This window comes from Aquarana catesbeiana, linkage group LG01 (assembly GCF_042186555.1).
Source record: "Aquarana catesbeiana isolate 2022-GZ linkage group LG01, ASM4218655v1, whole genome shotgun sequence".
Taxonomy (NCBI): domain Eukaryota; kingdom Metazoa; phylum Chordata; class Amphibia; order Anura; family Ranidae; genus Aquarana; species Aquarana catesbeiana.
Window position 1 is genome coordinate 918,821,221 of NC_133324.1, and position 16,690 is coordinate 918,837,910.

A 16,690-nucleotide genomic window follows, 5' to 3' on the forward strand; every position below is an offset into this window, starting at 1 on the left:
CACCACGCCACAACACAGTATCAGTGCAATTCTAGTGAACAACGTAGATGATGCATAAAACATGTAGCAAAACAGGAAGAAAAGTGAACGCATATATGAAGCCTCACCTTATAAAACAACCCAGTTTAAAAGAGAAATGAAAGACAAAACATTTGTGTGTATAAATACACAAGTGAAAAAGAAATCGACACACTGAAAACCTTATGCCACCAAATGGAATACAGTATAAGGAGGCTTATAGGAACAATTGGACCCTATTTAGCAAATACCAAATGGGTCAAGCAGGCAATGGTGTCACAACACCTGAATGTGGAGACTTCACTGGAATCTTCATACATCGACTTTGTGATATTAAGAAAATACCGACAGCCACCGAAGCCAATGTGATAGTATGCAAACTTGTAGGGCCTTTCCAAGTCTGGAGTCTTCTCATCAATACTCCGTTAGGATATGAATCCAAGGAGAAAGGATAAAAGACTCGACATTGTAAAACCATAAAGTATTTAAAAAAAAAAAAAAAGGGTAAATCACTCACATTTCAGTAAAACATCAAAAGCATGGAAGGTCAAGTAGTAGTGGCATAGACAGGACAGTGGAACCGACGCGTTTCGTCTCAGACATCATCTGGGGTGTCCCAACGCCTCTGCCACCCTAAATTTATAAACTATGTAACCTCTAGGACAAAATAACCACGTTGCCCAGTTCAGCGTCTGATTGTTCAAACATTTCCAGGGTCGTTGGCAAAATGGCGCCAAAGCGCGTCGAGCCTCAATGTGAAAGTGAGGCAAGAAACCAGAAATGACATTGCGGATGCGCATCAAGCCTCGCTTAAAAACCAAGGCATAGACTGACCCACGTAGAGCCAAAAACGGCCCATTATACATCACTCTAGCCCCCCATGTGGAGAGACAAGATAATGCAAGTGGCGATAACAGATAGGTAAAGCCTCGTCCAGAAATCAAGGCAAATACCAGTCTAAACAGCACCTCTGCTGCAAGACAAGTTTCCCTATAAAAACATTCACAAACATCCATGTACAGTTACAAAGGTAATAAGTTCAAGAGGAAACCTGAACAGCAATACAAACTAAGTATCATACATTATTATATTAAAATCAAAAAACCCCTGAAGCATGTATATTAAAAACTTAATGAAAATATTTTATACTTGATTTATGAAAGCGTTAAATACCCCATTGGGATATTAATGCTTTCATTAATCAAGCATAAAATAATTAAATTTTTCATTATAAGTATTTAATATACATGGTTCAGGGTTTGGATTTTGACTTGAATATAATAATTTATGACACTTAGTTGGTATTACCATTCAGGTTTCCGCATACTATTACATTGCCTTTGGTAGCTGTGGTTATTCTCTTAAAGTGGTGTTCCGGCCAAAATTATACTTTTTAAATAAAATTACTCCTATAATACACGAGCTTAATGTATTCTAGTAAAGTTAGTCTGTAAACTAAGGTCTGTTTTGTTAGTTTATAGCAGTAGTTTGTTATTTTATAAACTTACAGCAGGCCGTGGCCATCTTAAGTGTGGGCATCTGAAGCCAGACTGTATTTCTTCCTGGATCTCATCCTTGCAGATCTCACACATGGTCAGTGCAGCACAAGCAGTGTAATAGGTTTCAGGTCAGGTTTCCATAGCAACGGCAGTGTCAGGGGAAGTTGCCACCCCTTCCCAGAAGGCATTGCAAACAGGAAATGATGTGATGGGCCACGGCCAGGGAGGAGGAAGTGAAAAATGAATACAGCAGATATACAGTAGGTGCTGAGAAAAAAAAAATGAAAAATATCCAATTCGTTTACAGTTCACAGTTTAGTGAGGGATGCTGAAGAGTTGTAAAAGTGGGTGGAACTCCACTTTAATATCACAAAGTCGATGTATGAAGATTCCAGTGAAGTCTCCACATTCAGGTGTTGTGACACCATTGCCTGCTTGACCCATTTGGTATTTGTTAAATAAGGTCCAATTGTTCCAGTAAGCCTCCTTATATTCCATTTGGTGGCACAAGGATTTCAGTGAGACGATTTATTTTTCACTTGGGTGATCGACTATCATTATTTGAACAACGAACACTTGGATTCACCTTTTTTAAATATAAACTTTCATGAGTTCTCCTATGTATGTATATATATATATATATATATATATTTATTTATTTATTTTTTTTTACTTCAATCATTCATATTTAGGAGTTATGTTTAGCGCTGCACTTTTTACACCCATTTGTTTGCACAAGTTGTCTCTTGTAGTACTGGCTGCTTTGCATTTGCTGGTACATCTCTTAGATGCTAAGCGTGGTTTAACACTATACCACTTATAAATACACATACAGCAGGGATATGCAATTAGCGGACCTCCAGCTGTTGCAGAACTACAAGTCCCATGAGGCACAGCAAGACTCTGACAGCCACAAGCATGACACCCGGAGACAGAGGCATGATGGGACTTGTAGTTTTGCAACAGCTGGAGGTCTGCTAATTGCATATCCCCGACATACAGTATCTCACAAAAGTGAGTACACCCCTCACATTTTTGTAAATATTTTATTATATCTTTTTATGTGACAACACTGAAGTGACACTTTGCTACAATGTAAAGTAGTGAGTGTACAGCTTGTATAACAGTGTAAATTTGCTGTCCCCTCAAAATAACTCAACACACAGCCATTAATGTCTAAACCGCTGGCAACAAAAGTGAGTACACCCCTAAGTGAAAATGTCCAACTTGGGCCCAAAGTGTCAATATTTTGTGTGGCCACCATTATTTTCCAGCACTGCCTCAAGCCTCTTGGGCATGGAGTTCACCAGAGCTTCACAGGTTGCCACTGGAGTCCTCTTCCCCTTCTCCATGATGACATCACAGTGCTGGTGGATGTTAGAGACCTTGCGCTCCTCCACCTTCCAGTTGAAGATGCCCCACAGATGATCAATAGGGTTTAGGTCTGGAGACATGATTGGCCAGTCCATCACCTTTACCCTCAGCTTCTGTAGCAAGGCAGTGGTTATCTTGGAGGTGTGTGTGGGGTAGTTACGTTGGAATACTGCTCTGCGGCCCAGTCTCCAAAGGGAGGGAATCATCCTCTGCTTCAGTATGTCACAGTACATGTTGGCATTCATGGTTCCCTCAATGAACTGTAGTTCCCCAGTGCTGACAGCACTCATGCAGCCCCAGACCATGACACTCCCACCACCATGCTTGACTGTAGGCAAGACACACTTGTCTTTGTACTCCTCACCTAGTTGTCGCCACACACACTTGACACCATCTGAACCAAATAAGTTTATCTTGGTCTCATCAGACCACAGGACATGGTTCCAGTAATCCATGTCCTTAGTCTGCTTGTGCTCAGCAAACTGTTTGCAGGCTTTCTTATGCATCATCTTTAGAAGAGGCTTCCTACTGGGATGACAGCCATGCAGACCAATTTGATGCAGTGTGCGGCGTATAGTCTGAGTACTGACAGGCTGACCCCCCACCCCTTCAACCTCTGCAGCAATGCTGGCAGCACTCATACCTCTATTTCCCAAAGACAACCTCTGGATATGACGCTGAGCACGTGCACTCAACACCTTTGATCGACCATGGCGAGGCCTGTTCTGAGTGACACCTGTCCTGTTAAACCCCTGTATGGTCTTGGCCACCATGCTGCAGCTCAGTTTCAGGGTCTTGGTAATCTTCTTATAGCCTAGGTCATCTTTATGTAGAGCAAAAATTCTTATTTTCAGATCCTCAGAGAGTCCTTTGCCATGAGGTGCCATGTTGAACTTTCAGTGACCAGTATGAGAGAGTTAGAGCGATAACACCAAATTTAACACACCTGCTCCCCATTCACACCCGAGACCTTGTAACACTAACAAGTCACATGACACCGGGGAGGGAAAATGGCTAATTGGGCCCAATTTGGACATTTTCACTTAGGGGTGTACTCACTTTTGTTGGCAGCGGTTTAGACATTAATGGCTGTGTGTTGAGTTATTTTGAGGGGACAGAAAATTTACACTGTTATACAAGCTGTACACTCACTACTTTATATTGTAGCAAAGTGTCATTTCTTCCGTGTTGTCACATGAAAAGATAGAAGAAAATATTTACAAAAATGTGAGGGGTGTACTCACTTCTGTGAGATACTGTACAAGTGGAAGGAAAATGATAAATGGTTTTCAAATTTTTTTTACAAATAAATATGTGAAAAGTGTGGTGTACATTTGTATTTAGCCCCCCTGAGTCAATACTTTGTAGAACCACCTTTCACTGCAATTAAAGCTGCAAGTCTTTTTGGGGATGTCTCTACCAGCTTTGCACATCTAGAGAGCGACATTTTTTGCCTATTCTTCTTTGCAAAATAGCTCAAGTTCAGATTGGATAGAGAGCGTCTGTGAACTGTAATTTTCAAGTCTTGCCACAGATTCTCAATTGGATTTAGGTCTGGACTTTGACTGGGCCATTCTAATACATGAAAATGGTGTGTGCGTGTACAATGAGGGAATAAAAGTATTTGATCTCCTGCTGATTTTGTACGTTTGTTCACTGACAAAGAAATGATCAGTCTATAATTTTAATGGTCGGGTTATTATAACAGTGAGAGACAGAATAACAACAAAGGGGAGGGTGGAAGAGGGAGGAGGATGCCCATGACCCCAAGAACACCATCCCCACCGTCAAACATGGAGGTGGAAACATTATGCTTTGGATGTGTTTTTCTGCTAAGGGGACAGGATAACTTCACTGCATCAAAGGGATGATGGACGGGGCCAGGTACCATCAAATCTTGGGTGAGAACCTCCTTCCCTCAGCCAGGGCATTGAAAATGGGTCATTGATGGGTATTCCAGCATGACAATGACCCAAAACACATGGCCAAGGCAACAAAGGAGTGGCTCACGCCGATATACAATCGGCAGAAGGGCACGTTCAGGCATATTAACGTACCTGTATGTTGCCCTTCAAGAAGCGGTTTGCGGGCGTCCGCCGCGAGCTCTGTGAGTGTGATTGATGTCCGTGGTGATACCCGCAATCGTCTCACGGAGAGGAAGAACGGGAAATGCTGATGTTAACAAGCATTTCCCAGTTCTGCCTAGTGACAGGACACTGATCACCGCTCCCTGTAATCGGGAGTGGTGATCAGTGTCGTGTCACACACAGCCCCTCCCCCCACAGTTAGAATCACTCCCTAGGACACACTTAACTCCTTCACCGCCCCCTAGTAGTTAACCCCTTCCCTGCCAGTCACATTTACATAGTAATTAATGCATTTTTAAAACGCACTGATCGCTGTATAACTGTGAATGGTCCCAAAATGGAGCCAGAAGTGTCCTATCTGTCCGCCATAATGTCGCAGTCACGATAAAAAAAAAAGAAGAAAAAAAAAAAAAAAGCTGATTGCCGCCATTACTAGTAAAAAAAAAAAAATAATAATAAAAATGTCACAAAACTATCCCCTATTTTGTAGACACTATAACTTTTGCGCAAACCAATCAATAAACGCTTATTCCGTTTTTTTTACTAAAAATATGTAGAAGAATACATATCGGCCTAAACTGAGGAAAAAAAATGTTTTTTATATATTTTTGGGGGATATTTATTATAGCAAAAAGTAAAAAAAACTGCGTTTTTCAAAATTGACGCAGTTTTTTGTTTATAGCGCAAAAAATAAAAATCGCAGAGGTGATCAAATACCACAAAAAGAAAGCTCTATTTGTGGGGAAAAAGGACATCAATTTTGTTTGGGAGCCACGTCTTATGACCGCACAATTGTCAGTTAAAGCGACGCAGTGCCGAATCGCAAAAAGTGCTCTGGTCTTTGGCCAGCCAAATGGTCCGGGGCTTAAGTGGTTAAGGTCCTGGGATTCCCCTAGCAAGTCTCCAGACCTTAATCCCATAGAAATGAAGTGAAGGTTCGAGTTACTAAACGTCAGCCTCAAAACTTTAAAGACTTGGAGAGGATTTGCAGAGAGGAGTGGGACAAAATCCATCCTGAGATGTGTGCAAACCTGGTGGCCAACTACAAGAAATGTCTGAGACCTCTGTGATTGCCCACAAGGGTTTTACCACCAAGTACTAAGTCATGTTTTGCGAAGGGTTCAAATACTTATTTCACTCATTAAAATGCAAATTTATAACTTTTTTGAAATGCATTTGTCTGGATTTTTTTGTTGCTATTGTGTCGCTCAATGTTAAAATAAAAAGACCATTAAAATTATAGACTGATCATTTCTTTATCAGTGGGCAAACGTACAAAATCAGCAGGAGATCAAATACTTTTTTTCCCATACATGGGATAGATATAGATATAGATATAGAGATACACATACATATACAGTGCCTTGAGAAGTCACCTAATTAGTAAATAGAGTCCACCTGTGTGTAATTTAATCTCAGTATAAATACAGCTGTTCTGTGAAGCCCTCTGAGGTTTGTAAGAGAACCTTAGACTGCTTTCACACTGAGGCGCTTTACAGGTGCTACAGCGCTAAAAATAGCGCCTGTGAATCTCCTCTCCACTGTCAAAGCCTGAGTGCACACACTGGAGCGGTGCGCTTGCAGGACGGAAAAAAAAAAAAAGTCCTGCAAGCAGCATCTTTGCAGTGCTGTAGGAGCGGTGTATACACCGCTCCTAAAGCACCCCAGGCCATTGAAATAATTGGGGCAGTGCCACCGAACTGTCGACAAAGCACCGCTACAGCGGTGCTTAGCGGACGGTTTTAACCCTTTTTCGACTGCTAGCGGGGGTTAAAAGCGGCCCGGTACCGGCCGTATAGCGCCACTAAAACAATAAAGTGCTCCTAAAAATAGCGGTGCTTTACCGCCAACGCCTCGGTGTGAAAGCACCCTTAGTGAACAAAAAGCATCATGAAGGCCAAGGAACACACCAGACAGGTCAGGGATAAAGCTGTGAAGCAGTTCAAAACAGGGCTAGGTTATATTAAAAAAAAATAAATAAATAAATAATAATAATCATCCCAAGTTTTGAACATCTCACAGAGCTCTGTTCAATCCATCATCTGAAAATGGAAAGAGTATGGCCCAACTGCGAACCTACCAAGACATGGCCGTCCACCTAAACTGACAGGCTGGGCAAGGAGGCCCATGATAACTCTGGAGGAGCTGCAGAGATCCACAGCTCAGGTGGGAGAATCTGTCCACAGGACAACTATTAGTCGTGCTCTCCACAAATCTGGCCTTTATGGAACAGTGGAAAGAAGAAAGCCATTGTTAAAAGAAAGCCATAAGAAGTTCCATTTGCAGTTTGGGAGAAGCCATGTGGGGGACACAGCAAACATGTGGAAGAAGGTGCTCTGGTCAGATGAGACCAAAATTATCCATAAAGACATGGATGGCAGAGTTTGGGGTGGAGGAACTTGACTGGCCTGCACAGAGTCCTGACCTCAACTCGATAGAACACCTTTGGGATGAATTAGAGTGGAGAATGAGATCCAGGCCTTCTCATCCAACATCAGTGCCTGACCTTACATATGCACTTCTGGAAGAATTATCAAACATTCCCATAGACACACTCCTAAACCTTGTGGACGGCCTTCCCAGAAGAGTTGAAGCTGTTATAGCTGCAAAGGGTGGGCCAACTCAATATTGAATCCTACGGACTAAAACTGGGATGCCATTAAAGTTCATGTGCGTGTAAAGGCAGGTGTCCCAATACTTTTGGTAATATTATATTTAACACACACGGTATGGCACCAGGTGGCAGAAATGCTTTTGTATGTTCAATACTACAATTCCACTGTTGTCTTTAGGCTCTGTTCACACCATGCAGATGTGACGGTGTGCATGCACGCATTTCAATGCATTTTCTGTGAGTTGTATGTAGAGCAGCCCATTCATTTCGGTCGGCTGCCCTATGCATAAGAAAAGTGCAAAAGAAGTCCAAAAAAAAAAAAAACTCACTGCACTGCACGGTGTAGCACCATGCATTTTGGCACATGCGTCAGCAGCACCAGTTGTTTCAGTTCTATGCACCAGGGAAAATGCGATGCAGATATCTTCAAGTCACTTCACTCTACAAAAAAAAAAAAATTTGCAGGGAGTTGAGGGAAAAAAAAAAAAAAAAAAAGGGTCAAAAAGTTGATTTTTGCTGCAGTTTGAAGAGACTCAGAAATGCACAACTAGTCAGAACCTGAAAAGTTCAACGCTTTTGGAAAGGTTAATGAATGTTCAGCGATGGATTCCTGCTAACAGCTCCTTCACCCACCGGCATCGGAGCAAAGTTCACTGGGGCAGCTGTCACTGCTCTGTCAACAGGTAAATGATGTATGGAGATTACAGCCGTGCACTTTGCTCACACATCCCAGCCGGGATCCCTTTTTCTTCCATTCAGCAAAGTCTAATGCCCCGTACACACGATCGGAAAATTCTGCCAGCAAAAGTCCGATGTCAGCTTTTGGTCAGAAATTCCAACCGTGTGTATGCTCCATCGGACTTTTGCTGGCGGAATTCCAGCCAGCAAAAGATTGAGAGCGGGTTCTCTATTTTTCGGTCGGAAAAAGTTCCTATCTGAAAAGGCGATCGTCTGTATGCAATTCGGACACGCAAAAGAATCACGCATGCTCGGAGAACAATTTGACGCATGCTCGGAAGCACTGAACTTCATTTTCTCGGCTCGTCGTAGTGTTGGACGTCACCGCGTTCTTGACGGTCGAAAGTTCAGAGAACTTTTGTGTGATCGTGTGTATGGAAGGCAAGCTTGAGCGGAATTCCGTCGGAGGAACCATCCAAGTTTTTTCTGATGGAATTTCTGATCGTGTGTATGGGGCATAACACTGAACTCCTCAAGGACTAGTGAGGTAGAGTTGGAATAACTATATAGAGAAGCAAAAGGGGACAATTATCGAAATCTCTACTCTCGATCCAAATTACCGTATATACTCGAGTATAAGCCAAGTTTTTTGTGCTGAAAATGCCCCCCTTGGCTTATACTCGAGTCAAGCACTTTTCTGGTGCAAAGAATGACATTTTCCCAACCGAATTTGGGGCCCCGTATCTTGGGACCACTTAGTGCTAGAAAACCCAAATTTGGTGTGCAAACCCAGTGGAACTAGCACTACAACATACCTAAAGCTGGGGTTCCTAGCACCAAGTGGCCCCGAGATATGGGGCCCCAAATTTGGTTCGGAAAATGTCATTCTCTGTTGCAGAAAAGTGCTTGACATTTTCCGAACCGACTTTGGGGCCCCGTATCTCGGGGCCACTTGGTGCTAGGAACCCCAGCTTTGGATGTGTTGTAGTGCTAGTTCCACTGGTTTTGCACACCAAATTCCTAGTTCCTGGTTCCTAGCAGCAAGTAGCCCCGAGATACGGGGCCCCAAAGTCGGTCAACTGTGCCCATCTGCAGCAATGTCTTTTCGGGACCCTTTGGGTCCAGAGACCCCAAATTTTGGCTGCAGCTAGGGGGCATCTAGGAACCCTTAACTATGGCTGCAAATGGACACATTGAAGCTGCAAATGGGCATTGTTGACCCTCTTTTCAAACTTACAGTAGCTGCGCATTTCTCACCCTAGGCTTATACTCGAGTCAATACGTTTCCCAGTTTTTTGTGGTAAAATTAGGTGCCTCGGCTTATATTTGAGTCGACTTATACTCGAGTACGTATGGTAAGGTTTTTATTGCTGTCCAAGATCTGCTGGGGAACTTTCCCTTCAGTCCTCGTTCAGGTGAACTCCCGCAGGGCAGCACAGTGGATGAGTGGTTAGCACTTCTGCCTTGCAGGACAGAGACAGCTCTGAATTGAGGCTCTTGGTGCTGATTGGCCAGGTTCCAATCCTGGTTAGGACAATATCTGCTTGGAGTTTGCATGTTTCTCCCTGTGCTTGCATGGTATTCTTCCCAGGCAGAGTGCGCCATCTGCTCTAACTTCTATTAGATTTAGAAAAGATGTAATTTTTTTTATTATTATACAGGAATGACCTAGTGCCGCCAGTCTGCTCAGCGCTTGGTAGAGGGCTGCGCGGCGTTTGGACTTGAAAAACACAGTCGGACCAACATCAGCAGATGACACGGCTCCCCAAATCATCGAAGACTGTGGAACATTTTACATTTCATTTGGAGTCTGGAGGAGGAGTGGAGAGGCCCAGAATCCAAGTTGCATGAGGTCCAGTGTGAATATTCCACAGTCTGTGATGATTTGGGGAGCCATGTCCTCTGCGTCTTATTAAAGCACTATTCCACTCACCAGCAGCTACACATACTTTAGCTGCTGACTTTTAACCATTTCATGACTAAGCCTATTTTTGACATTTGGTGTTTACAAGTTAAAATCCGTATTTTTTTGCTAGAAAATTACTTAGAGCCCCCAAAAAGTATATATTTTTTTTAGCAGAGAATAAAATGGCGATTGTTGCAATATTTTTTGTATCACACGGTATTTGTGCAGCGGTGTTTTAAACGCAACTTTTTGGGAAAGGGGACACACGCATGAATTAAAAAAAAAAAACGAAACAGTAAAGTTAGCCCAATTTTTTTGTAAAATGTGAAAGATGATGTTACGCCGAGTAAATAGATACCAAACATGTCACGCTTTATAATTGCACGCACTCTTGGAATGGCAGAGGAGGTCTAGTGCTAGAATTATTGCTCTCGCTCTGACGATCGAAGCGATACCTCACATGTGTGGTTTGAACACCGTTTACATATGCGGGCGCGAGCTCGCGGCGACAGGGGCACTTTAAAAACATTTTTTTTTTCTTACTTAATTTTAATATTAATAAATTGTTCTTAAAAAAAATTTTTGATCACTTTTATTGCTGTCACAAGGAATGTAAACATCCCTTGTGACAGTAATAGGTGGTGACAGGTACTCTTTATGAAGACCCCCGATCCCTCCTTTGCACTTCAAAGTATTCAGATCGCCGTTTCCGGTATAACAGCCGAGTGGCTTTTAGCCGCATTGGTCGTTATCGCTGGAAAGCCGATCGCCGGCTCTAAAAGACAGTACCGGAACCCCCGAAAGCCGAGTACGCACATCTGCATACTCTCAGCGGCAAGGGGTTAATATTGGGACTCTTACCTGTCCTGGAATACAGTGATGTCGGCACCACAGCTGATGTTTCCATCTGCTGCTGCCGCCATTGCCGGTAAGGCAGGGGTCTCAAACTGGCGGCCCTCCAGCTGCTGCAAAACTACAAGTCCCATCATGCCTCTGCCTGGGAGAGTCATGCTTGTAACTGTCAGCCTTGCAATGCCTCATGGGACTTGTAGTTTTGCAACAGCTGGAGGGCCGTCAGTTCGAGACCCCTGCGGTAAGAGAACCCGGCCGTGAAGCCCTGCGCAGGTCCCTACTGCTCTCTCTTAGTGACCCGGCAGCATGGGAGGTAGGAGGAGGGGGGGCCAGACTTGTGACGTACCCCGACACAGCGAGGTCTGACGGAAGTGGGGACAGGGTACCAAATGTGGCACCAGAGGGGGGGGGGCAGATAAGCGCAAGTTTCACTTTTGGGTGGAACTCCACTAGAGCTGCACAATTAATCGTTAAAAAATCGTGATCTCGATTCACCTCCCCCGACGATCTCTCCTGCTGAGTTTGTCGATTCTTTCATATAAACAAGTTGAGAGATTATCTGCTCACTCAGCTGTCAAAAGAAAACATCCAGGCAGTCTGCCAAGTTTAGAACTTGAAACATTGTATCTAACTTCCTTCTTAGATCAAAGGGATAAACTTCTCTGTGTAAACAAATAACCTGGGCAATCTGCCAAGCTTTAAACAACCGGTAATGCAGGAAGTTTAACCACTTAAAGTCCAAATCTTTTTCTGACACTTCTTAAGGTAAAATCAATATTTTTTGCTAAAAAAAAATTACTTGGCACCCCAAACATTATATATATATATATATATATATATATATATATATATATATATATATATATATTAATTTTTTTTTTTTTTAGCAGAGACCCTAGGTAATAAAATGGCAATTGCTGCAATATTTTATGTCACACTGTATTTGCCCAGCGGTCTTTCAAATGCAATTTTTTGGGAAAAAATACACTTCAATAAATAAAAAAAAACGAAACAGTAAAGTTAGCACAATTTTTTTGTTTTAATGTAAAAGATGATGTTACGCCGCGAGAATCGTGAGAGAATCGTGATCGATCCTCTAAGCAAAAAAATCATGATTCTCATTTTAGCCAGAATCGTGCAGCTCTAAACTCCACTTTAAGTCCAAAGTCAGCGCAGCCTTCTAGCAGGAAATTCTAGAACAAAACAGAGAGCAGGCAACCAGTCAAGAGACGGCCGCACACTGGAACAAAGTAAATGCTTGTAGAAATTCTTTAGTGTCGCTTGCCAGACAAGTAAAACAGGACCAAGGTTAACGCGTTTCACACGGACAAATTCTCTCTGATGACCAGCTTTATGGAGATGCTGATTTCATTTTCCAGCAGGGCTTGGCACCTGCCCACACTGCCAAAAGTACCAATACCTGGTTTAATGATCATGGTATCATTGTGCTTGATTGGCCAGGAACCTGGCCTGACCTAAACCCCATAGAGAATCTGTGGGGTATTGTGAAGATGGAAGATGACAGACACCAAACCCAATAATGCAGAAGAGCTGAAGGCCGCTATCAAAGCAACCTGGGCTTCCATAACACCTCAGCCGTGCCACAGGCTGATCACCTCCATGCCACACCACATTGATGCAGCAATTCATGCAAAAAAAAAAAAAAAAACAGACTAAGGATTGAGTGCATACTATACTGTATTGTACATACTTTTCAGTAAACGATTTCTGCATTAAAAATCTTTTCTTTTTTTTTATTGGTCTTATGTAATATTCTAATTTTCTGAGATACTGAATTTTGGGTTTTCACTACCTGTAAGCCATAATCATCAAAATTAAAAGAAAGAAATGCTTGAAATATATCACTCCGTGTGTAATAAATCTATATAATATGAGTATCACTTTTAAATTGAATAACTAAAAAAAAAAAAAAAATTAACTTTTTGATGATATTCTAATTTTATGAGTAAGATATGATAGAGATATCTCTCTCGCTCGCTCCCTCTAGCTCGCTCTCTCCCTCTGGCTCTCTCCCTCTCGCTCGTTCTCTCTCGCTCGCTCGCTCCCTCTAGCTCGCTCTCTCCCTCTGGCTCTCTCCCTCTCGCTCGCTCTCTCGCTCGTTCTCTCTCTCGCTCGCTCCCTCTAGCTCGCTCTCTCCCTCTGGCTCTCTCTCGCTCGCTCTCTCTAGCTCGCTCTCTCCCTCTCTCTCTAGCTCGCTCGCTCTCTCCCTAGCTCTCTCCCTAGCTCGCTCTCTCGGTCGCTCTCTCCCTCTCGCTCTCTCCCCCTCGCTCGCTCTCTCCCCCTCGCTCTCTCCCTCTCGGTCGCTCTCGGTCGCTCTCTCCCTCTCGCTCTCCCCCTCTCGCTCTCTCCCTCTCGCTCTCCCCCTCTCGCTCTCTCTCGGTCGCTCTCTCCCTCTCGCTCTCCCCCTCTCGCTCTCTCTCGGTCGCTCTCTCCCTCTCGCTCTCCCCCTCTCGCTCTCTCTCGGTCGCTCTCTCCCTCTCTCTCGGTCGCTCTCTCCCTCTCGCTCTCTCTCGGTCGCTCTCTCCCTCTCGCTCTCTCTCGGTCGCTCTCTCCCTCTCGCTCTCTCTCGGTCGCTCTCTCCCTCTCGCTCTCTCTCGGTCGCTCTCTCCCTCGGTCGCTCTCTCTCGGTCGCTCTCTCCCTCTCGCTCTCTCTCGGTCGCTCTCTCCCTCGGTCGCTCTCTCCCTCGGTCGCTCTCTCTCGGTCGCTCTCTCCCTCGCTCGCTCTCTCGCTCTCTCTCTCCCTAGCTCGCTCGCTCTCTCTCTCTCTCTAGCTCACCCTCTCTCTCTCTAGCTCACCCTCTCTCGCTCACCCTCTCTCGCTCACCCTCTCTCGCTCACCCTCTCTCGCTCTAGCTCGCTCTCTAGCTCGCTCTCTAGCTCTCTCCCTCTTGCTCTCTCCAGCTCGCTCTCTCCAGCTCACCCACTCTCTCTCTAGCTCTAGCTCGCTCTCTCTAGCTCGCTCTAGCTCACTCTCTTTCTCTAGCTCGCTCTCTCTCTCTAGCTCGCTCTCTCTCTCCCTCGCTCTCTCTCTCTCTACCTCGCTCTCTCTCTCTCTACCTCGCTCTCTCTACCTCACTCTCTCTCGCTCTCTACCTCACTCTCTCTAGCTCTCTCTCTACCTCACTCTCTCTCTCTAGCTCACCCTCTCTCTCTCACTCTCTCTAGCTCGCTCTCTCTCTCTAGCTCACCCTCTCTCTCTAGCTCACCCTCTCTAGCTCACCCTCTCTCTCTCACTATCTCTAGCTCGCTCTCTCTCTCTAGCTCGCTCTCTCTCTCTCTCTCTCTAGCTCGCTCTCTCTCTCTAGCTCGCTCTCTCGCTCTCTCTACCTCTCTCTCTCTCTCTAGCTCGCTCTCTCTACCTCGCTCTCTCTCTCTCTCACTCTAGCTCTCTCTACCTCGCTCTCTCTCTCTCACTCTAGCTCTCTCTCTCTCACTCTAGCTCTCTCTCTCTACCTCGCTCTCTCTCTCTTTCTCTAGCTCGCTCTCTCTACCTCTCTACCTCTCTCTCTCTCTCTAGCTCGCTCTCTCTACCTCGCTCTCTCTCTCTCACTCTAGCTCTCGCTCTCTACCTCGCTCTCTCTCTCTCACTCTAGCTCTCGCTCTCTACCTCGCTCTCTCTCTCTCACTCTAGCTCTCGCTCTCTACCTCGCTCTCTCTCTCTCTCACTCTAGCTCGCTCTCTACCTCGCTCTCTCTCTCTCTCTCACTCTAGCTCGCTCTCTCTCTAGCTCGCTCTCTCTCTAGCTCGCTCTCTCTCTAGCTCGCTCTCTCTCTAGCTCGCTCTCTCTCTAGCTCGCTCTCTCTCGCTCTCTCTCTCTCTCTCTCGCTCTCTACCTCACTCTCTCTAGCTCTCTACCTCACTCTAGCTCACCCTCTCTCTCTCACTCTCTCTAGCTCGCTCTCTCTCTCTCTATCTCGCTCTCTCTAGCTCGCTCGCTCTCTCGCTCTCTCTACCTCTCTCTCTCACTCTAGCTCTCTCTCTCTAGCTCTCTCTCTCTCTCTAGCTCTCTCTCAGAATTGTTGACCGTGGAGTGCACACGATCCAGATGTAGCAGTGCAAGCAATCCGACCCGTCCACAGGTCATATATATATTAAAAAAAAAAAAAAAAAAAACAAACAATCAGATGGGATTGCTGCACTTAAACTTTATTTAGAAAAAATCAAATTCCATTCAGTGTCAAAAGCATGATGGTTCCAGCTGTACAGGTAGCGCCCTTCTTCAGAGAAAGACTATATATATATCTAAAAATACACAGAGCCCAGTGTTTGTATGGAGCCTCCATACAGCAATCCAATGTCCTCCCCAGCCAGCAGCTGCCCCCTGTGCCCAGTACAGGCCTCTCAGGCCCACCAGTAGCTCTGAGGTCCCCCCCATGTCTGGCCATTCAGGGTCATTCACTGGCAGGGCATGCTGGCACTTTTAGTTCCACCCACCACCATGATACATACATACATGCATGCATATACACACACACACAGCCCCATTGACACTCACATAGCAGCCGGGTGATCAGCCGTCCCTGGAACATGTTGTGGGTCCTTCTCCAATGACAGCCCGGGCCTTGCAGCAGAGGAACGAAGTCAATGGGGTCCTCAGAGAGACTGCGGGGCTGCCCTCTGTAGTGCCTGACTGAGGAGGAGTCCCTCACAGCCGCGTCACTTCACAATGACCGCAGTCTACGCCTTCATAGCGCGCATGGCTGATATTACAAGTGGCGGTGAGGGGATTCCGATATTCTAGTTAAGATTTGTCAGAATTTACACGTTACTTTTCATTAGGGCAGCTACACAACGTCAGCGGTGATGACATTTCCAAAGTTCTGTTTGCTGGGGGTAAAGTTCCCCGGTGTGAAGTGTCTCCATAAATACGGGGCAGGAGTGAAGGGGGGCGGCCATGTTTCCGGAGCCTGCAATTCCATCATGTGTTAAGTGTAAGGCTGCAGCAAAATGGAGGCTTCTCTGGGGACAAGTTAGAGTTCATGAACTTGGCAAAGTGCTTCACATTTGACATACCTTCAGGAGAGATAGTAAAGTGTGCCCTCTAGGACAGGAAAAGGTGGAGAATGGTCCTCAGCTCTCAGTTCTGCAATCTTATTGCACAATTTTCTTGTATGAAATTGTACAAATTGTATGTATTATCTGGGCAGGTCCCCACATTATTACCCACTTCAGCCCTGGAAGGATTTACCCCCTTAATGAGCAGCCCATGTTTTGCGACACGGCACTGCGTCGCTTTAACTGACAATTGCGCGGTCGTGCGACGTTGTGCCCAAACAAAATTGGCGTCCTTTTTTCCCCACAAATAGAGCTTTCTTTTGGTGGTATTTGATCACCTCTGCGGTTTTTATTTTTTGCTCTAAAAACAAATAAAGCGTAAATCTTGAAAAAAAAAAAAAAAAAAAAACTATTTTTTTTACTTTGTGCTGTAATAAATATCCAAAAAAAAAATAAAAAGAAAACAAATCTCTTCATCAGTTTAGACCGATATGTATTCTTCTACATGTTTCTGGTAAAAAAAAAAATGCAATAAGCGTATATTGATTGGTTTGCGCAAAAGTTATAATGTGTACAAAATAGGGGAAAGATTTATGGCATTATTTTATTTTTAATAGTAATGGTGGTGTTCAGCGATTTTTAGCGG

The 16,690-nt window shown here is 44.6% G+C and overlaps 1 protein-coding gene across 1 annotated transcript in view; it reads right to left on the reverse strand.

Annotated features, from left to right (window-relative positions):
• Positions 1–15,699, reverse strand: part of SUCLG1 (succinate-CoA ligase GDP/ADP-forming subunit alpha) — a 102,451-nt gene extending 86,752 nt beyond the window's left edge. Inside the window, exon 1 of the mRNA XM_073611015.1 lies at positions 15,545–15,699. Coding sequence (XP_073467116.1) covers positions 15,545–15,578 — 34 coding nt within the window. The 5' untranslated portion in view covers positions 15,579–15,699. The remainder of the gene's footprint in view (positions 1–15,544) is intronic.
• Positions 15,700–16,690: the final 991 nt, after the last annotated feature.